General features: G+C 33.1%; 1 protein-coding gene across 1 annotated transcript in view; it reads left to right on the top strand.

Moving 5' to 3' along the window:
- The window catches only part of LOC140445217 (uncharacterized), a 39985-nt gene extending 20745 nt beyond the window's left edge, over positions 1 to 19240 (top strand). Inside the window, exon 4 of the mRNA XM_072537111.1 lies at positions 15957 to 19240. Within this exon, the coding sequence (XP_072393212.1) occupies positions 15957 to 16142 (186 nt within the window). The 3' untranslated portion in view covers positions 16143 to 19240. The remainder of the gene's footprint in view (positions 1 to 15956) is intronic.
- The last annotated feature ends 3586 nt before the right edge of the window (positions 19241 to 22826 follow it).

The raw sequence follows: 22826 nt of genomic DNA, 5'->3' as shown, positions 1-22826 counted from the left end.
TTTTAGGGACTACAGATCATACATTTTGAAAGTAGTTATACAATTACAATTTCCTGATTCTCTAATATTTCTTTCTTCCTATTATCCATTTCAATATTTTAACAACAAAAACTGGAGCAAAATAAAAATCGCGAGGATGTAATTCACTATGGGTAAGTAAGGTAGCATCAGTATTTTTTATATTTTAACAGTGTTTACGGATGTTTCACTTTTTAATACAGCCCTACCCAAACATTCTTTGGAAAATACAAATTTTTTGATTTTGAAAGTAAGTATATAGATTTTAGAAAGAGAGTCAAATAACAACAAAAGATATATATTGCTGATAATACATACTAAAAAGCAATCTATGTCAATAATAAGATCGATATCAAATACCCATCCAATGTATATTATAAGTTAATTAATTAATAAAAGACAAGCTGGAATACTTCGGTCACATTATGAGACACCCTAAAAAATATGAACTTTTACATCTGATCATTCAGGGAACGATCCAAGGTAAACGTCGTCCTAGTAGAAGAAGGGTATCATTACTCAAAAATCTAAGATAATGATAATACATCACTATTTAGAGCTGCTGTCAATAAAGTCGCGATAGCGAATATGGTAATCAACATGATATCCAACTATCGAAAACGATCATGGAACTAGAAGAAGAAAAATTAATTAATCGTAAACACATTTATTACTATACTGGCACAGCTTACATCTTACACACACATAAAACATATATTTTATGTACAATTCGTTCTTAAGGAATTTGCCTATCTTTGCATCATTTTAGTTTTAAACACCAATAGAGTACTATGTACCTATATATTTTACTTTATAAAGAATAAAGTCTTTATTGATAATAACAATTCAACAAAACATTTGAACAAAAATAGAGTTTTTATTAATCCCAAACCAAGGACATTCAAACAAATATATATATATATATATATATATATATATATATATATATATATATATATATATATATATATATATATATATATTTCTTTGTAGTACCAATTGACTTCTGGACGAAAAGTATTCCCATTTGGCATCCGTGAATATTCACGGGCCACAATATACAGCGAATTCTGTTGCGGTACCAATTGGCATCAATCGCTGTTGCGGTTTCTTTGGCATCGATAGGCTTTGGACCTTTAGCATCCATTGGTTTATGACTCAAGTCGACAATAATACCTAAAGGTTTCGGTGGAATTCTACCTGAGTCAATTCATCTGTTCAGTCATTGTAATATTTTGTTGTCGAAACGGATGTTTAAAAATTTAACTTGTTAGAGTATATAACTCTTTATCTATAAATTGTAGGTAGTTATTGCTTTTTTCGAGATTGAATATTTTTCTTTTAAAATTATGACAGCTTCAAATTTGATTTAATTTGCTAAATACTTTTATTTTACATTTTTTAAGCTCAGTAATTTAAAAATGTTTTATCGTCTTTTAACAACTTCTAGTCTGATTATTCCCTGAGTAAAAGAGCTCTATTGTAATGAATTATTTGGTATTACTAAAGAAATTCTGGTATAGTAGGATTAAATGTTATAATTAAATGTTACAATGATTGTAACTTCATGTCTTGGGCTGTTACGTCGCATTATGGGCTATATGGGCTGTATTTTCTCGTTCTTGTTCGTATTTCTCTTCGATTTGCATTTTCGATGACACTTTCCAATATTTTAGCAAATTCAAAGTCCATGAAAAATACTTAGAAAGCAAACAAAAGTACTTATAAGAGTATACGACCATTTGATAACACTCACTGTGAAAATTTTTGCAAGTGAAGATGTTTAAGACAACAGGCACATTATTGCCGAACGCAAAGTGCACATAACTTTCTCCTTTATTTTTTGGTATCTGACTTCTTACAACTGTGGTTGTAAGGTTGTAAAAAAAGGTATAATTGTTAATAACTTTAAAACTTAACAGTTTACGAAATAATCCCATTTTACAAATCAGCTGCACAACTCTGATTTAATGCAATTACTCATAGCCACGAAGGAGAAATAGGCTAAACCATGAATACTTCTTAATTTCGGTATGAAATACCTTTAACAAAAGTTAAGAATGTACTATAAAGTATGAATAATTAATAACATGCTACATGTTTTGACATTGCATTATTTTATGTTTCATGAATTTGGCCAAATCTTATCATACGTTAATTCAATCCATAGTAATATTAAATTTACAAGAGAAATAAAACAAAACCAGTCAATAAATTTTCTAGACTTAAAAATTATAAGAATTGAAAACAAACACGAGTTCTCTGTATTTCATAAACCTATACATACTGACACAACCATACACAGTACTTCATCCCATCCTGCATAACATAAATTAGCAGCCTACTATAGTATGTTCCACAGATTGACAGAAATCCCAATGTCAAATAATAACTTCGAAGTAGAATTGAATATCATTAAACTTATAGCAATAAATATTGGATACAACGAACACATAATAAACAAAATGTTACAGCAAAAACTACTCAAGAAAGCCCTTAAATCAATCTTCCCACCACAAGAGAAAAAGCCCAATACAATATATTGCTCGATCACGTCATATACAGGTAATATATTAACTAAAATAGCCAGACAGATCAAAAGAAAAGAATAACACCAGCATTTAAATATATTAAGAACAACAAGAGCCAAACGAAAAACATGCACTTACACACTGGGGTTTATAAACTCACCTGTGGAGACTGTCCAATAGCTTACATCGGTCAAACCGGTAGAGCCTTCAACAAACGTATAACAGAACATAAAAGGGCTTTCAATAATAGGAAAACAGAATCCACATATGCACTTCACCTTCTAGATCATAATCATTCTTTTAACGACCAATTTCAAATTCTTCACGTCCAAAATAAAAGCCTTAAGCTATCTTTATTAGAATCTATGAAAATTAAAAGACACCAATTCTGAATGACGAACTTGAGACTAACAACTCCCCCCCTCCTCAACCTGTTCAGTGAAACTATATAACCTGAACGCACAGTAGGTTAACCATCACTTAAGAAAGGCAAGTTGCCGAAACAGCTGTAGTGACAATTACTAAATAAATTTTGTGGAAGTACAGAAAACAAAAGTTTTCAGTTGTTTTATTCTAGAAATTTTACATTTCATCATAAATTGTTAAGTTTCACACTAGTTTTTCAAAATGAGAGATGACAGAATGATATACAAATAAGCAAGAAATCGTTCTTGTTGTTACTAATGAAAATGGTACCAGTATTCGACAGGTGGCAAGGAATTTTATCGTCAGTTCTTCCGTCATCCATCATGCTTGGAATCGATATGTAGAAACCGGTCGATATAAAAGACGCATTGGACAGGGTCGTAAAAGGAAATCAAACCCAAGAACTTCCTTCAGCAGCACGGGATTCAAACCATGGATTGGCCACCCCTGAGTCTCGATCTAAATCTAATTGAACATAGCTTAACTTTTTGGATCAATAGCAACAACTACTCCGATGGCTAATGCCTCTCCCGGTGTTGAATTACACTATTGATCCAAATGGTTGCAGAACAACACAACTCACCAAGTGTGAAACACTAGACAGCTGTTTCGGTCCACCCAGACTATCATTAGTGACGTTTGGGTTCACCATTGGAAAGTTGTCCGTTCTGCTTTGGGGACTGTGTCCTCTGACTATAAAATATAAGCGAAAAATTGCAATACACTCTTAACTGCTCAACATATCAAGGTGTTATAGTAGGTGTTCCGCGTGCAATGCTGCCATGTTCACATGTACAGCGTGGAAAACAAGAGTCATTTGCTGTCGGTTAAGGTTACCGAAAACCCAACCAAAGCTTAACTTTTTGGATCAATAGCAACAACTACTCCAGTGACTCCAATAGTGAACATGGCAGCATTGCACGCGGAACACCTGCTATAACACCTTGATGTGTTGAGCAGTTAAGAGTGTATTGCATTTATTCGCTTATACTAATTGAACATCTTTGGGATATGTTAAATAGATGTGTCCCGAGGCGCCTACATCCACCTCAAATCCTTCAACAACTAAAAGAAATTCTAATCGAAGAATGGGAAAATATAGGTACCTCAACAAGATATCGACAGACTTATACGCAGCATGCCACGTAGATTTCAAGCACTAATTCGCGCTGGTGAAAAATACACACGATATTAAGAATCAATTTTTCTTCATATCCTTACGTTAGAGATGTGGAACAACTGCTTATTCCATTTCATTTGTTGTAGTGTTTTCAAGTTGTTATGATTATCTTCAAAATGGTATGTAGAAATGGTTTTAATTTATTAAATTTATTTGAACAAAACATGATTCCTTTATTCAGGTAATAAGATTTCTATATTATTAAAATTATTAAGACGCAAATATGTGTGAGGCAAAATTAATAACAAACTATGAACGAATAAATAAACGAAACACAAATATAGAGATATCAGCAGGAGTGGTGAGAAAAGCAAAGAATAGTAGAAGGCAGGAGAGTAATAATATCCCAGTTAAAGACAAAAAATGATCCAGAAATTGAAATTTCATAAGACACTTTAATAAAATATAGGTAGAAGAGCGAGCACTAAATCCTACATATCTGATCTACCCGAAAATGTATTACTTTGCTATACTATAAAATACTAGTTATGTTTGGATCAACAGAAACAACTACTCCGAGGGCTAATACCCCTACCGGCATTGAATTATACTATTGATCCTATAGTCGCAGAACAACACAACCCATCAAGTGTGAAACGCCAAACAGCTGTTTCGGTCCGCCAGACCTCATCAGTGACGCTTGGCTTCTCCATTGGAAAGTTGTTCGTTCTGCTTAAGGGTACAAGGTCCTCTGAATCTCAAATGTAGATGAGAATGCAATCCACTCTTAACTGATCAACATTTAATATGTCATCACAGGTGTTCCGTGTGCAATGCTGCTAGGTCACCTATGTGATCAGTTAAGAGTGGATTGCATTCTCATTTACATTTGAGATTCAGAGGACCTTGTCCCCTTAAGCAGAACGGACAACTTTCCAATGGAGAAACCAAGCGTCACTGATGAGGTCTGGCGGACCGAAACTGCTGTTTGGCGTTTCACACTTGATGGGTTGTGTTGATCTGCGACCATTGGATCAATAGTATAATTCAATGCCAGTAGGTGTATTACCCCTCGGAGTAGTGGTTTTTGTTGATCCAAACATAATTGGTTGGGTTTCGGTGACCTAAACCGATCAGCAAAGGGCTCTTGTTGTTCCAAGTTGTACATGGGTGACCTGGCAGCATTGCACACGGAACACCGGTGATGACATATTAAATGTTGATCAGTTAAGAGTGGATTGCATTCTCATTTACATTTGAGATTCAGAGGACCTTGTCCCCTTAAGCAGAACGGACAACTTTCCAATGGAGAAGCCAAGCGTCACTGATAAGGTCTGGCGGACCGAAACAGCTGTTTGGCGTTTCACACTTGATGGGTTGTGTTGTTCTGCGACCATTGGATCAATAGTATAATTCAATGCCAGTAGGGGTATTAGCCCACGGAGTAGTTGTTTCTGTTGATCCAATCATAATTGGTTGGGTTTCGGTGACCTAAACCGATCAGCAAATGGCTCTTGGTGTTCCAAGCTGTACATGGGTGACCTGGCAGCATTGCACACGGAACACCTGTGATGACATATTAAATGTTGATCAGTTAAGAGTGGATTGCATTCTCATTTACATATAAAATACTAGCTTTTATCCTCGATTCGATTGTGATGGCGTCTTCTGCCGAGAAGTCTCCCTTGAAAATACAACTTTTTTTAATAAAATGTATCATCTGTGCTTATTTGTGTCCCTGTCAAAATTGCAAAAATAATCAATATGATCGGTTAAAAAGTTAAACAGGGAATGCGAAAAAAAAAACAAGCCGACAAACACCTTACACTCACATTTATAATATTAGTTAATATTTTCACAGAAAAAAAGACAAAGCATAACCAGAGATAGATAAAAACTAAGCATCTTAACGAAAGAATCTTATTAACACAGCGCCAAACCACATTTTCAAAATTCACAACATTTTTAATGCATTTACAACCCCTAACATTAAATGCTTTTTAATACACAACGTTTTAGCAATGTGCTTCAAAAAATTATACACATGGCGCTGAGAAATAAGGTTATAAAACCTTTCAAAAAGAATAAAAGACTGCAGATAACAAGAAAGTAAGATAAAACCAATAATATATTGTAAATCCAAAAACTAAACAAAAAATATCCATTCTAAGAATTAAACTCAAACGCGAATCGACCAGATGTTACTCGAACCTTTATAAACCTGGAATCTAAGACAATCTAAGTGACTAACTGGCTTCCAAAATCGTATCACATCCTGTAGATGCCAATTGAACCGCTAAGCTGTAACGACATGAATATCGCTTCAACTCAATATACACAAATCGATGGTGGCGCTGCTTATTTTTTGCCTCGAACTACGATTTATTTACGAATCAAAAAACGGTCCAATTGGATTCCGGGTTCATATCGCGTAAAGAGTCTTATAATATCATCCACTATGCGTTTCTGATATTATTTTGAAGAGGTCAATTGGCATCCGAATACCGGATGCCAATTGACCAGCGGAAGCCAATTGAACCTACAACTTTACATGTGGGAAGTCAATTGTTACCGTAAATAAATATATATATATATATATATATATATATATATATATATATATATATATACAGTGGGTGATCAAATTAATATGATCACTTCAAAAAACTTTGTATTTTGCTGTTTAATAAAGAATAAAATTGCATATAAGCGTCTAATGATGTGAATATAATATAAAAATAGATCATAAACATGTTCTTTTACAAAATTTTAAAATATTTTTTTCTTTGACCTTAAATAACAATTTTTTTTAATATTTTGTGTGACCTCCTTTAGCTTCGATGACAGCTTTGATCCTCCTTGGCATGTTTTGAATGTTTCTCAGACAGTTCTTTTATCGTTCCTGTGCCAGGTGGCAATGAGTCTCTAAATGACTGCTGCTTATTTGTGACAGTTTCCCGGCCAATCCCCCTCTTCATAAGCTCTCATAGATTTTCGATCGGATTGAGGTCTGGGGAATTACCTGGCCACTTCAGTACTTTAATGTTCTTTTTTTCCAGGTACGATGTTACTGTTTTTGCTTTATGGCACGGTGCTGAATCGTGCATAAAGGTAAAATCCTGCGATTCTCCAAACCAGTATTTGATTTGTGGCATGAGCTTTCTTTTCAGAACTTCAATATACTGATGTTGATTCATCATCCCATTCACAATATACAGCCTCCCTGTGCCCTTACTGCTGATCACAGACCATACCATGATCTTGAGAGGATGCTTTACTCGCTCCACTATGCAATCTTTGTGATATTTTTCACCCACTCGCCTTCGGACGAAGGCCGATTTATCCATGAGTATCTCCACTGTAGACTTATCGGAGAAACAAGCCTGTGAATAAAAAAAACTATAAGATATTTTTTTTAGGATAAAAACAGTGGTTATAGGGATTTAAACTTTAGTAGTGACGTAATTTACCTTATTCCAATCCTCAATTGTCCAATTTTGGTGTTCTTTTGCCCATTCCAGTCTCTTTTTCATCATTGCGATGGTCAACTTAGGTTTTTTGGCAGGGCGACATGATTTGAAATCTTGCTTGGCAAGCCTTTTGCGGACTGTCATGTCAGAAACTGGCATTCCAGCTTACGAATAAGTCCTGTGAGGATTCTTCTTGGCTTCTTTCTATTGTTTACGAAGATATCCCTCATTTTTCTTTCGTCTCTGGGTGTAGTGACACGCTTTTGACCACATTTTTGAGCACGGTGGTGAGTCAGGGGTCTTTTGGTATCAATTTTTTTCTTGATATCGCTCACTGTGGCTTGCGTTAATTGGCATTGTTGAGCTATCTGACGTTGGTAAAGCTTTGTATTCAATAAAAGTGTCTTTATCTCCACCATTTTAGGCCCAGGGATGTCTTTAGCCTTACCCATTATGATTTTCTTCTCAAAATCGAAATGTTTTGAAAATGTCTTTAAAATTAAAACTGATTTTTTTTTTCGCTCACAAACACCACTAATACATTAATAAAACATACTACAAAAATAAAACGATACTAATCTTTCAAAATGAATACAAAAACATACAAATTCAGTTGTAAACTCCAAGCGCAAATTCACCACAATGTGTATGTTGTCACGTAATTTGACACAAATGACAGTTCTAGAGCAGTAAACGTCAAAAAAGTAAGGTTATTAGTGACAAAATATATTGGCATACCTTAATCGTATAGCAGCATATGATTTTATTATAAAGTTTTTGAACAAATTTGAAAAACTTAAACTTTTGTGACTGATCATAATAATTTGATCACTCACTGTATATACAGTGTGTAAAAGCCAAATGGAATAAATTCATTATTTAGGTTACTGTACATATTTATAAAAAATCCCGAGACACGTCAAATTTAAATTATAACTTGACATTCTTTAACGTGAAAATGGAACCCCTACCTTCAACCCCCTTAGAATGACAGGTACAACCCCCAATTTTTAAAATAGGAAGTATAGGCTTGTGATATATCGTTTGAAAGATCTTTTCATTCTCCATTCAAAAATGTTGTCGCTTTCAAGTTTATTAAGATTAATTAAGATAAAATAAATTAAAATCATGTGGTTACCGAAATTCGCTAAAATATACTAAAAACTTATTTCCCGTTTAGGTCTTGATAATGAAAAAGTAAACAAAAACCATAGCAATGTAGTTTTTAGATGGTAACCATTAAAAAACTTTAAAGAATTTCCGTGGCAACGTTATTTTAACACGCATTAGTAAATTGTTTTATTTAAGTTGTCAGTATTTTAATTTAAGTAAAAAGTTCGTTCAATTCAATTCTGAAAAATGGTTAGATTAACGGAAATGCATAAAATAACAGTGTTATGACTCATTTCAGCATCACTGCTTCATCAGACACTCGGGCTGATACAAATTCAAACTCCGAAAGTCCAACGAATGTCTCCTAAATCTTTACCACTGCAGTGGTTAGCGTACAGAGGTGGCATATACTTTGCTGGCCATGAAGGAAAACGATTAAATAATATCGTTTTCTGTCCGCTGGGCTATACGAAATATATAAAAGATTATAACTATTAGCAAAAGCTGCTATCGCTTTGTTGAATTAAATGGCCAAAATGGCCAGTCTGCCATTTTTTTGAATAAGTACATTACATGATCTATCTATTACCTTCTCTTGATCTTGGAAGGAGCCATGCTAATTTATATAATTTTTTATGTCGGAATTTTGTAATGGCAGTGTATGTTTGTCGCCGAAGCTAAGTTGCATAGTCCTGTTCCATCATTCGTTTCTTCGTGAATTATTTCTTCCCCTGCAACTTCCCTGTTACTCTCCTCTTTTCCAATCTTGGCATAGAAGTCTCATATTATCATCAGATTGTCGTCTCCGGGTACGTTTTCACAAGCCTCATTTACTTGCTCGTAGAAGTCTTCATTACTTGCATCTGACTTGCATTGACATATTGGCATATGTGTTCTTGATTTTGATGTATGAAATTCTTCCATTAATTGCTCTGAAATGTATTACTCTGTTTCTTAGTTTTTTACTGATCATAAATTAATGCATTTCCATTTTTTCACCGCTTATTTTTTTCTATGCTTATTTTAAAAGTTTTTCTTTTCTATTTTTTTTTGTGCTAAGATTTCTATTCCATATTTTCTCATTTGTTGAGATAATTCTTGCATTTTACCCACTACAAGCATTGTTTTCACTTCCAAGTTCGTATTTTTACATTATCTTTTTTTCTTGTTTTTTATTTTTACTTTTATTTGGTTTGCTTCGAATTTTCGTATTTCCAATTTCTTTTTCTCTACTTCTGTTTGTTTCCCGAGTTATCTGTATTCATGTCCTTTTCCTTTGCTTGGTCTGTTTCTTTTATGTCCGTTCTTCCTCACGATATCAGTTTTTTCTAGTGTTGAGGTTTCTTTGTTCCATTCCCAAACTTCTTTTTCAATTGTCAGTTTGGCCAAGCCTATTTTAACTGAAAAAGACAGAAAAGATTTTATTTCACGTTCAAAGCGTCTATGTACCTATTGATACGTATTTCGCTTTAATAAAGCTCATCAGAATAGTTATTCATAGCCGTTCCTAACGTGAAAAATAAAATTCTCTGTCTTATTAGAAGTAACAATAACATGACTTCGTTATGGACGCAATAGCGACATCTGATAGAAAAATCGGTAAGATAGTTTCGAAACAAATTCAGATTTCTGCTTTAATCTGGAGCCTTCTAAAAATTGCAAGGCATGGCCAAACGATGATAAAGATGTTAATAGAGACATGGGGAATCTAAAATTTGCATTCCACGACATGTCTATTCATCTAAGCAGAAATCCTAACGAATTTGTTTCTCGTACTCATACAGAGTAGATCCGAAGAAAATGAAAAAGACAGAAAAGATTTTATTTCACGTTCAAAGCGTCTATGTACCTATTGATACGTATTTCGCTTTAATAAAGCTCATCAGAATAGTTATTCATAGCCGTTCCTAACGTGAAAAATAAAATTCTCTGTCTTATTAGAAGTAACAATAACATGACTTCGTTATGGACGCAATAGCGACATCTGATAGAAAAATCGGTAAGATAGTTTCGAAACAAATTCAGATTTCTGCTTTAATCTGGAGCCTTCTAAAAATTGCAAGGCATGGCCAAACGATGATAAAGATGTTAATAGAGACATGGGGAATCTAAAATTTGCATTCCACGACATGTCTATTCATCTAAGCAGAAATCCTAACGAATTTGTTTCTCGTACTCATACAGAGTAGATCCGAAGAAAATGAAAAAGACAGAAAAGATTTTATTTCACGTTCAAAGCGTCTATGTACCTATTGATACGTATTTCGCTTTAATAAAGCTCATCAGAATAGTTATTCATAGCCGTTCCTAACGTGAAAAATAAAATTCTCTGTCTTATTAGAAGTAACAATAACATGACTTCGTTATGGACGCAATAGCGACATCTGATAGAAAAATCGGTAAGATAGTTTCGAAACAAATTCAGATTTCTGCTTTAATCTGGAGCCTTCTAAAAATTGCAAGGCATGGCCAAACGATGATAAAGATGTTAATAGAGACATGGGGAATCTAAAATTTGCATTCCACGACATGTCTATTCATCTAAGCAGAAATCCTAACGAATTTGTTTCTCGTACTCATACAGAGTAGATCCGAAGAAAATGAAAAAGACAGAAAAGATTTTATTTCACGTTCAAAGCGTCTATGTACCTATTGATACGTATTTCGCTTTAATAAAGCTCATCAGAATAGTTATTCATAGCCGTTCCTAACGTGAAAAATAAAATTCTCTGTCTTATTAGAAGTAACAATAACATGACTTCGTTATGGACGCAATAGCGACATCTGATAGAAAAATCGGTAAGATAGTTTCGAAACAAATTCAGATTTCTGCTTTAATCTGGAGCCTTCTAAAAATTGCAAGGCATGGCCAAACGATGATAAAGATGTTAATAGAGACATGGGGAATCTAAAATTTGCATTCCACGACATGTCTATTCATCTAAGCAGAAATCCTAACGAATTTGTTTCTCGTACTCATACAGAGTAGATCCGAAGAAAATGAAAAAGACAGAAAAGATTTTATTTCACGTTCAAAGCGTCTATGTACCTATTGATACGTATTTCGCTTTAATAAAGCTCATCAGAATAGTTATTCATAGCCGTTCCTAACGTGAAAAATAAAATTCTCTGTCTTATTAGAAGTAACAATAACATGACTTCGTTATGGACGCAATAGCGACATCTGATAGAAAAATCGGTAAGATAGTTTCGAAACAAATTCAGATTTCTGCTTTAATCTGGAGCCTTCTAAAAATTGCAAGGCATGGCCAAACGATGATAAAGATGTTAATAGAGACATGGGGAATCTAAAATTTGCATTCCACGACATGTCTATTCATCTAAGCAGAAATCCTAACGAATTTGTTTCTCGTACTCATACAGAGTAGATCCGAAGAAAATGAAAAAGACAGAAAAGATTTTATTTCACGTTCAAAGCGTCTATGTACCTATTGATACGTATTTCGCTTTAATAAAGCTCATCAGAATAGTTATTCATAGCCGTTCCTAACGTGAAAAATAAAATTCTCTGTCTTATTAGAAGTAACAATAACATGACTTCGTTATGGACGCAATAGCGACATCTGATAGAAAAATCGGTAAGATAGTTTCGAAACAAATTCAGATTTCTGCTTTAATCTGGAGCCTTCTAAAAATTGCAAGGCATGGCCAAACGATGATAAAGATGTTAATAGAGACATGGGGAATCTAAAATTTGCATTCCACGACATGTCTATTCATCTAAGCAGAAATCCTAACGAATTTGTTTCTCGTACTCATACAGAGTAGATCCGAAGAAAATGAAAAAGACAGAAAAGATTTTATTTCACGTTCAAAGCGTCTACGCTTTTATTAAAGCGAAATACGTATCAATAGGTACATAGACGCTTTGAACGTGAAATAAAATCTTTTCTGTCTTTTTCATTTTCTTCGGATCTACTCTGTATGAGTACGAGAAACAAATTCGTTAGGATTTCTGCTTAGATGAATAGACATGTCGTGGAATGCAAATTTTAGATTCCCCATGTCTCTATTAACATCTTTATCATCGTTTGGCCATGCCTTGCAATTTTTAGAAGGCTCCAGATTAAAGCAGAAATCTGAATTTGTTTCGAAACTATCTTACCGATTTTTCTATCAGATGTCGCTATTGCGTCCATAACGAAGTCATGTTATTGTTACTTCTAATAAGACAGAGAATTTTATTTTTCACGTTAGGAACGGCTATGAATAACTATTCTGATGAGCTTTATTAAAGCGAAATACGTATCAATAGGTACATAGACGCTTTGAACGTGAAATAAAATCTTTTCTGTCTTTTTCATTTTCTTCGGATCTACTCTGTATGAGTACGAGAAACAAATTCGTTAGGATTTCTGCTTAGATGAATAGACATGTCGTGGAATGCAAATTTTAGATTCCCCATGTCTCTATTAACATCTTTATCATCGTTTGGCCATGCCTTGCAATTTTTAGAAGGCTCCAGATTAAAGCAGAAATCTGAATTTGTTTCGAAACTATCTTACCGATTTTTCTATCAGATGTCGCTATTGCGTCCATAACGAAGTCATGTTATTGTTACTTCTAATAAGACAGAGAATTTTATTTTTCACGTTAGGAACGGCTATGAATAACTATTCTGATGAGCTTTATTAAAGCGAAATACGTATCAATAGGTACATAGACGCTTTGAACGTGAAATAAAATCTTTTCTGTCTTTTTCATTTTCTTCGGATCTACTCTGTATGAGTACGAGAAACAAATTCGTTAGGATTTCTGCTTAGATGAATAGACATGTCGTGGAATGCAAATTTTAGATTCCCCATGTCTCTATTAACATCTTTATCATCGTTTGGCCATGCCTTGCAATTTTTAGAAGGCTCCAGATTAAAGCAGAAATCTGAATTTGTTTCGAAACTATCTTACCGATTTTTCTATCAGATGTCGCTATTGCGTCCATAACGAAGTCATGTTATTGTTACTTCTAATAAGACAGAGAATTTTATTTTTCACGTTAGGAACGGCTATGAATAACTATTCTGATGAGCTTTATTAAAGCGAAATACGTATCAATAGGTACATAGACGCTTTGAACGTGAAATAAAATCTTTTCTGTCTTTTTCATTTTCTTCGGATCTACTCTGTATGAGTACGAGAAACAAATTCGTTAGGATTTCTGCTTAGATGAATAGACATGTCGTGGAATGCAAATTTTAGATTCCCCATGTCTCTATTAACATCTTTATCATCGTTTGGCCATGCCTTGCAATTTTTAGAAGGCTCCAGATTAAAGCAGAAATCTGAATTTGTTTCGAAACTATCTTACCGATTTTCCTATTTTAACTGTTTATCCATTTTGCCTTTCTTCGCATGCTCTCTGTCTAATACTTGTTTTAATTTTTCTTTCCGCTTTACTCTCAGGTCATGGTATATATATATATATATATATATATATATATATATATATATATATATATATATATATGTTGCCAGATTAACGGATAATAGATGGACCAGAAAGATTCTGGAATGGCGACCAAGGCAAGAGGCATATCGAAGCAGGGGACGACCACCGCCTAGATGGACGGGTGATATCAAGCGCATCACCATAAACTGGATGCAAGAAGCTCAAGATAGAAATAGGTGGAAAATTTTACGGGAGGTCTACGTCCAGCAGTGGACAAATATAGGTTAATTGATGAACTCGGTTATTACGAGGTTTCGCTTATAACGAGGTACATTAGATGTCCCGTAAAATGTCTATGAACTATAACCCTCTATAGCGAGTCAAATTTGGTTATAACGAGAGAAAATAAGATCTTCACTTAAAAACTTCACTGCCGCTCGCAATAAACTTCTTTACAATAAATACAACTATTTCACATCTTTAGAAAATATGATAGATAGATAGAATGATACGGGACAATTTAAAGCAGTCAAAAATGACAGACTTCTTCCAATTGCAGAAGCAATAGTTTATGTTTTCCTTCAAAATACGGTAGTATGTAATTGGAAAAAAATGTATGTACAGATTTTTTGTTTTAACATTTGTTTTATCATTGAAAATAAAAGTAAACAACTTTGTTTCAAAAGCCCCATTCAAACAATATTTATTAGCATCTTATATTGCTCCGAATGGCTTCATTATAAGAAGTTAATGTTTTAGAAAACTACATATTCATATGTATGCACAGCATACATACATATATATATATATATATGTTTAGTTCGAGAAAATAAACATTTGTAGAGTTTATCACTATCTGAACTATATGCAATAAACGACGACCTTTATTAATGTTATCGCAAATAATTTTATACGGACGCAAAGAATTACATTTTGAACTTTTGAACAAACGTAAATATTTTTATTGTTGATAGTAAGAAAATACAAACAATATAAAACGTGTCAAACAGAAATGACTACAACAAACTATTTTGTTAATAGGCCACGACATGGAAGCTAAAAGTGGATCAAAAAAATCTTGCCCGATACGATCTTCATGCGAACTATCGTGATGAGCATGAGTGAGGGCAGATTACACAATGGGTTTAGAGGTTTTTACTTTATTAATGGTGACAAACAATACGTTTTATATACGAGGTGTTGTCACATTTGACCTACAATGCTTTACCATAGAAAGATCTTGTTAATTTCAGTGAGTTTCCACTGAGAAAGCAGTGGATATTATTCGAAAGTTTAAAATTTAACACGTTGCTGTACAGTTCATTATTTTGAAGGGTTCGGAACTGCTTATTTGATATATTTGCAAAAATGAGCTTTAAACTTAACATTACTCTATGTATCGATCTTATTCTATTTTATATAATAAAAAAATTTCTTGTATGTTTAACTATATGTTTTATACAAAAAATTGGTACAACAGATGCCTTGTACGAATTGACAAATAATGTAAAAAATGGATTGACAAAAGCTACTTTCCTGGATCTTGCAAGTGCCTTCGACACACTATCTACAGACAACTGTTAATATCTTTAAGAACTATGGTATTAGAGGTATAGTATTGAAAGTTTTTAATAATTGTGACATTCTAGTGGGAGCAGGAAGAGCAAAATGGGAGTAGTACACGTAGCATATAATAGGTTAGATCAATAACTGATCATCCAAAAAACATTAAATACTCTTTATTATTCTTTTTACACAAATTATAACATATTTAATATTATTCTTAATCTGACCAAAAGAACACCAGTGTAAAAGTGAAACATCCTTAACAAAATCATATAAAAAATATCAAATATTATCATAAATTTCAGATGAGAATGCACCCTCCAGGTTCAGACGAAGCATTTGACGGTAAAAGAATGTCCCGATTTATGAACGTCGACAAAGAATACTACATCATGAAAATGGATAACAAATACAGAGAAGCGAGGAAAGCAAGAGACTCGAGGAACAGAGTTAAGACACGTCTGAGGAAGAGACTTACTACGAAATACTAAAGCTACTAGAAACTCTGCGCAAAAGAAAGTACCTAACATGCGAAATTCATTCGAATGGTTATAAATTTGTAAATTTTTATTTAATTGTCTAAATAATTAATCGTATTATATTGTTGCGATCGACTTTTTCTACGCCATTGGTTTCGCAAACGGAACGATTAGACTTGAACAGTTTGTACCGGGGATCTTTATCTGTGCTTCATTGTCCAATCTGAAATAAGTCGAGATACAGTCAGTGGAACGTGAACTAAAAAATCGATTTTTCAAATTCGAATTAAAAAAATTTAAGAGTTAATATTTATTTTTATTTTTCCAATATTTTTAGAACAGTTTGAGTTATAGCTTGAAAAAGTTGATTTTCATCTTCTTCTGTTCATCCATGTAGAAGTCAGCAAGTACATTCTGCACTAACAACTTCATGTAAAGTATTTGAACCTCATATTTGTTGGTAAAATGATGACCTTTGTTTTTTATAAGAGAAATCGGTTGTATTCAATACAGTTGTCAATAAAGAGTGTTATTACTTGAAATGAAAAAGACAGAAAAGATTTGATTTCACGTTCAAAGCGTCTATGTATCTATTGATACGTATTTCGACTTAATAAGTCTCATCAGAATAGTTATTCATAGCCGTTCTCAACGTGAAAAATAATCTTCTCTGTCTTATTAGGAAGCAACAATAACATGGCTTCGTTATGGACGCAATAGCGACATCTGATAGAAAAATCGGTAAGATAGTTTCGAAACAAATTCAGATTTCTGCTTTAATCTGGAGCCTTCTAAAAATTGCAAGGCATGGCCAGACGATGATAAAGATGTTAATAGAGACATGGGGAATCTAAAATTTGCATTCCACGACATGTCTATTCATCTAAGCAGAAATCCTTAACGAATTTGTTTCTCGTACTCATACAGAGTAGATCCGAATAAAATGAAAAAGACAGAAAAGATTTGATTTCACGTTCAAAGCGTCTATGTATCTATTGATACGTATTTCGACTTAATGTTATTACTCTTTATTACTTTTGAAGCGAAGCTTCTATACTGGCGTTGTATTACTTTTTCTTTATAGTAACATGCTGAGGCGAGCGTCACGGAAGTAATGCCACGAAACGAAATAGCAGTTCGTGGTTCGCACTCACAGTAAACAGTTGGAAGAGTCCATTTACGCGACGAGGAGAGTCCGTTATACAACATGTCAACTTCTTCAATTTTATTAAAATCTATAAAAAAATAATAAATTAGTAATAAAATTATTTTATTCAATTAAAAAAAATATTTAAATTTTAAAAGTACAGAAAACAGTATGAAGCTTCGCGCTAGTTTACAGTACCGCCTAACGTACTACTTGTTTACGTATAATTTTTAGTGCCACACCCTTTAAGTATAACTTAAAAAAAAATTGTTATGATCGGTATTTATTTTATTTTATATTTCATTTTTGCATATTATTTGTTTATTTTACCTTGGATACGGTTACCATAAACACACTTATTATATCCTAGGGCATAATAAGCGGGCGTTATGGCCTATAACACCCTGTTATATAAGAAAAAAAAGCAAATATTATAGAACGAAGTTTTTTTATTTTAAACAATTTTCAAGGGAGTATATATTATATAACTAATATTTTTTAATCTTAAAAAATGGGAAATATTAGCATTTTCGTTAACAATTAATGTGGATTTCTAAATGGAATATTTAGTCCAAATGAATTTGGAAAATACTTTTCGAACTAAAAGAACAAAAATTAACATACCAATTCCTAAAAGTACTCCAATATTATTGTTAATTACTATTTAAATGGGAATAAGCCACAATTAAAGGATAAATTCGTTTATTGACGTTTTAATTTCCACTTCGGAAAAATAAATAATAAATATTATTGTTGTATATGTACGTGTAATGTAATGAAATGGTGTTGAATGTATTTTATTTCACTAATTAATAACATGTGTGTGATAACCTACATAACGTAACTCCGTAAGTAATGAAGTGAGAAACGTCCCATGACATCTGTCAACGTCCAAGTGTCATGTCATAGAACTACTAAAATGTCAAGTATGACAATTATTATGGTCTCATGTATGTCAGCTATTTTATTTTTCAATTTGCATTGAATCAATATTTTGTACTGTTTTTCATATAATGGCCTGCATTGAGGCGGCAATAAATTTTCTGTTGCCTTTATTGCACTTTCTCGAATATTTTCTGGTAAATCCATAGCTGAATATCAATCCAACTGACAACTACATAATACAATCAACATACGTCAAAATATCAACAACTGACATAAACTACTTCAAACATTTTATTTGTCATAGACTACTAAAAATATGCAAATATATATTTTGTAGGTGCAGTAAAATAAAAAGTAAAAACGTCTCAATTTTAGTTCTTATATTATGTGAAGTAAAAAATAAAATCTTGTGTGTACCACTGGTGTTACCGGATGATTATTATCATAGGAATTTCTGTGTTATATGTTTGTGATAATGATTCTGTTATAAATATTTCCAGCTGAGTAAGCCAAATATTTATTACTCTTATACATATCTTATTTTCATGTATAGTAGTTCATGAAAAACATAATGTGGGAAACATTATATATATATATATATATATATATATATATATATATATATATATATATATATATATATATATATATATATATATATATATATATATATATATATATATATATGTATGTATATATTAAAAATATTAATTTGAATCTCGATGCACTGTCATTACTGCACTATAGAATAACACTTGACACTAAATTTTACCTTGTCGTTATGACTGTCATCACACCTGCTGGAACGTTTTGAACCATACTGTAATTTTTTTTCCTCTGGCGTAGAAAAGGGATACCGTATCATTATTAACAATTTATTTATGTTAAATATCGAAAAACTTCTTTTCGTAAATTTCAATTACCTACTAATGTGTTCAATATTACCAATAACTAATAGCACTGAAAATTTGTTACTAAATTTAAAGACTGAAAATGTTCATTATAAAGAAAAAATCAAACATTTTGTTTAAATTATTTCTGATTATATTATTTATCTAAATAAAATTATTAATATTGATGATTTGTTTTATTATTTAGCCAACTCAACAGTGAAGTGGATTAAGTGTCAAAGTGCTTATTCTTTTGGAGCTATAAACCTTTATGATTTTTGGTCTACTTCAGCAGTATTCTTCCCTATCAGCGACTTTCTTTCTCCGCTGCTTAATGTTCATGGCTTTAAGATCCTCCTCTACACTGGGGGCCTTCCTCTTGGAGTTTCCATCCCTAGATTACTTTTACAGCTTGATTAGGTGGCATTCTTTTTATTTGACCAAGCCAATTTGATCTTTGTAACTTTACAAATTTAGCAATTTCTGCATTTTGATATGATAATGTCCGATCCTCTAGAAAGACTTCTATTCCACCTATTCTGTAGCTATTCCGTCTTTGCCAGGCACTTTGTTGTTTTTTAGTTGCTTTATGGCATTTCTATTTCTTTTAATGGGTGTTCAACTAGTTGTTCTGGTGTGTAGTGCATTATTTTGTCTCTTTGTTCTTTTTCTGAGCTTAGAAACTCCTTAAGTCTCTCAAATTTTTCAAAATTTCTGATTTTGCACTGATGACTACCCCGTTTTTGACCTTGTAAATTGTTGTTCCTTAAATGAATCCTTGCGTTTGTCGTTTGGTGTCTGTAAAATTTCCGTATAGCCTAAGATCTCACTGCGATCACTACGTTTATAATATAGTTAATCAAACTCACATTTTACATACATATAAAATTAGTAGAACACATTGATTAGCCAGTCAAAAAGTGGCCGCAAATATTAATTCAATTAATAGTAATTAATTTTTGACAAAAATTTTATTTCGTTCATTTATTTTTTAAATAAAATACGCTGCTCATGACGTGTGGGGAAAGGATGGGCATAATGGTCACTGGTTGTTACTGCATAGTACGGAAGATAAGTCAACGCGCACGTTCTTGCATCTCTCTCGCACACCTGTGACGTAAGCCCGAGACAATTTTAATGATACCAAGTTAAATGCTCTATCTGTTGCTATCCTGTGTGCTTCAAAACGTAGTGAATGATATTTTTATTTATTCATTGATGTAGTAAAGACTGTATATTATATTGTTATATAAATTTTGTGGTGAAAACATTCAGTTTACTGTGTTAATATCACCTAATTTATTTATCGTACGCAACTTCCTCTCGACTACCTGTAGCTACTTTATAAAGAAGACTAATTATTTGGTTGCCATAATGTATTGTGCAGTGGTGGGTTGTTTAAACAATTATAATACTCGTAAACAAAGTAAAACTTTTGCGAAGTGTCGTTTTTTTGTGTTTCCTAGAGACAAACAAATGCGTAAAGTATGGGTCTTCAAGTGTTTTCAGCGAGACAAATTTAATGTAGAAACCGCGAGAATATGATCAAAACATTTTACAGAAGCTGACTATTCTTTAAAAGAAAAACTATTGAGATTGCCTGACAAACAATGGAATATTGCTACTTATAGTATAATTAATTATGAAATTGTCACTGAAGAGATCTTTTCCTCGCTAAACCTTCCTAGTGGTGATACAGAAATTAACCCTGAAGATTTAATTGACAGTCATCAAGATTTTATTAATTCGAATATAAAAGACCTGGAATGGGATGGATTGGAAAATTTAGCCGGTTTCATTGCGTTTAAGTTACAAAAAAAAGAAATACTTGGATATATTCCGGACGCTAACAATAAATCGTTTACTTGGGTAAACCACGTTTCTGAGGGTGGTTTACTCAAACCAACACTGGAATTTGTAACTAAATGTAGTGAACTGGAACATATTTTTCGTAGTTATAATGGCGACACATTAAAAATAACAAAAAATTATTTAAAAAACTTAATAGAAGCTGCAAAATATGTAAATGTTAGCGAAGATGTAAAATTACTTTTTTTAGATGTAAAATATATTTTAAAATACGAATTCTAAAAAAAAATATAAAAGATAATTACAATATCCGCAAGAGAAAAATCGCAAAGATTGTAAAATAAATGTCTAAATGATATTCATAAAGTCTCAAGTATGACCCGCTTTTCCTTTATGGTTCAAATTCTTTACATTCTACCGGCCTTATATATTTAATTTATGTTTTGTAGCAATATTTATTTGTAATTTGTTTGTAATACACACAATCAAATCGTAGATTCATATATTTCTTCAATTAATTTTACAGATTATTTATTAATTTTCAAACCAGGGTTTCACAGAAAGTAACTAGTTATGACTTCTTAGTGCAAGATATGGCATCGAGGTATACTTACCGGTAACAGTTTAAGTTTCGAAGTTGTTCATTACAGTAATGGAACAACGTTGCCATATGTTGCATCGTTAAAATAATTGGAATAACATCCACCATGGTTTCAATAAAGAAACGAAATTAGCAGGAAAAGATTTCGTAACTGGGTTCAGAAAGCGCCATCCTAAGCTTGTGTTAAGAAAACCTGAGGCGACTTCGGCAGCAAGGGTGCAAGCATTGAACAAAATGAATGTAACCAAGTTTTTTGACATATTGGAGGATGTTCAAAAACATCACTTGTATCCTCTTCATAGGGTTCACAATGTTGATGATACTGGACTTATGACTGCCCAGTCAAAGTCTTCAAAGGTTTTTGCTCTAAAAAGGCGACGACAAGTCGGATCTCTTATATCTGCTGAGAGAGGTGTTCTCAGCACCTTTGTAATTTCTATGTCAGCCGGGGGAGTTTTTATTCCTCCTTTTATCATCTTCCCTAGACTGTGGATGAAAGTGGAACTTCAAGACGGCGCTCCACCTGGAACAGTTTTTGTTTGTCATCCTTCAGGGTGGATACAAACTGAGATTTTCACACAATCATTTGACCATTTCTTTAAGTTTGCGAAGCCATCCGAAGACGACCCACTTTTGATGGACATTCCACCCATACAAAAAATCTAGATTTCATTGAAAGGGCTAGAGAAAATCACAAAACTGTAGTTTGCATCCCCCCTCCCCCTCTGTAGTCATAAGCTGCGCAGCCTCTAGATGTTTCTTTCATGGGGTATTTCAATACTTATTATGTCCAAGCGATCGAAAGATTCTTGCGTAATAATCCTGGTAGATTAGTGGCACAGTATCAGGTATCTAAATTTCTTGAAGAGACATTTTCATTTGCAGCTACTCCAACTATTGCAGTAAAGGGGTTTGGAAAATGTGGCATAGCTCCTATAAACAGACAGAAGTTTACTGACGCGGATTTTGCTGCAGCCATGACCAGAGAAATTTCCGTGCAAGATTCTATCTTTCTTCAAGAGGCTGAAAATCAAGAACTGGGTGTTGAATACCAAGAGGAAACTTCTGCTGTAGTGACAGAAAAAGATTTGGCAGATTCACAACAAAATATTCCTCGACGTCAAGAGGCACCACTTGCAAGTAAAGAGATACCGCCTTCTGGAGAGATACATTTCCGACCAGCAACCTCTGCATCCAACGCTTCAGTTCCTATGTTTTTCAATGACCACAGACAAAATGTCACTGTAGGATCTGGAGAATTAAACTCTACATTCGTTCTAATCTCTAAAGACTCAGCAAATCCAAGGGCAAGGGGCACTATAGTTTTGATGTAAGCCCACAGGATGTTGTTCTAATCCTTAAAG

Source organism: Diabrotica undecimpunctata, chromosome 7 (genome assembly GCF_040954645.1).
Source record: "Diabrotica undecimpunctata isolate CICGRU chromosome 7, icDiaUnde3, whole genome shotgun sequence".
NCBI lineage: Eukaryota > Metazoa > Arthropoda > Insecta > Coleoptera > Chrysomelidae > Diabrotica > Diabrotica undecimpunctata.
The sequence above is the reverse complement of the archived record's forward strand: the minus strand, read 5'-3'. Positions and strand labels throughout refer to the sequence as shown.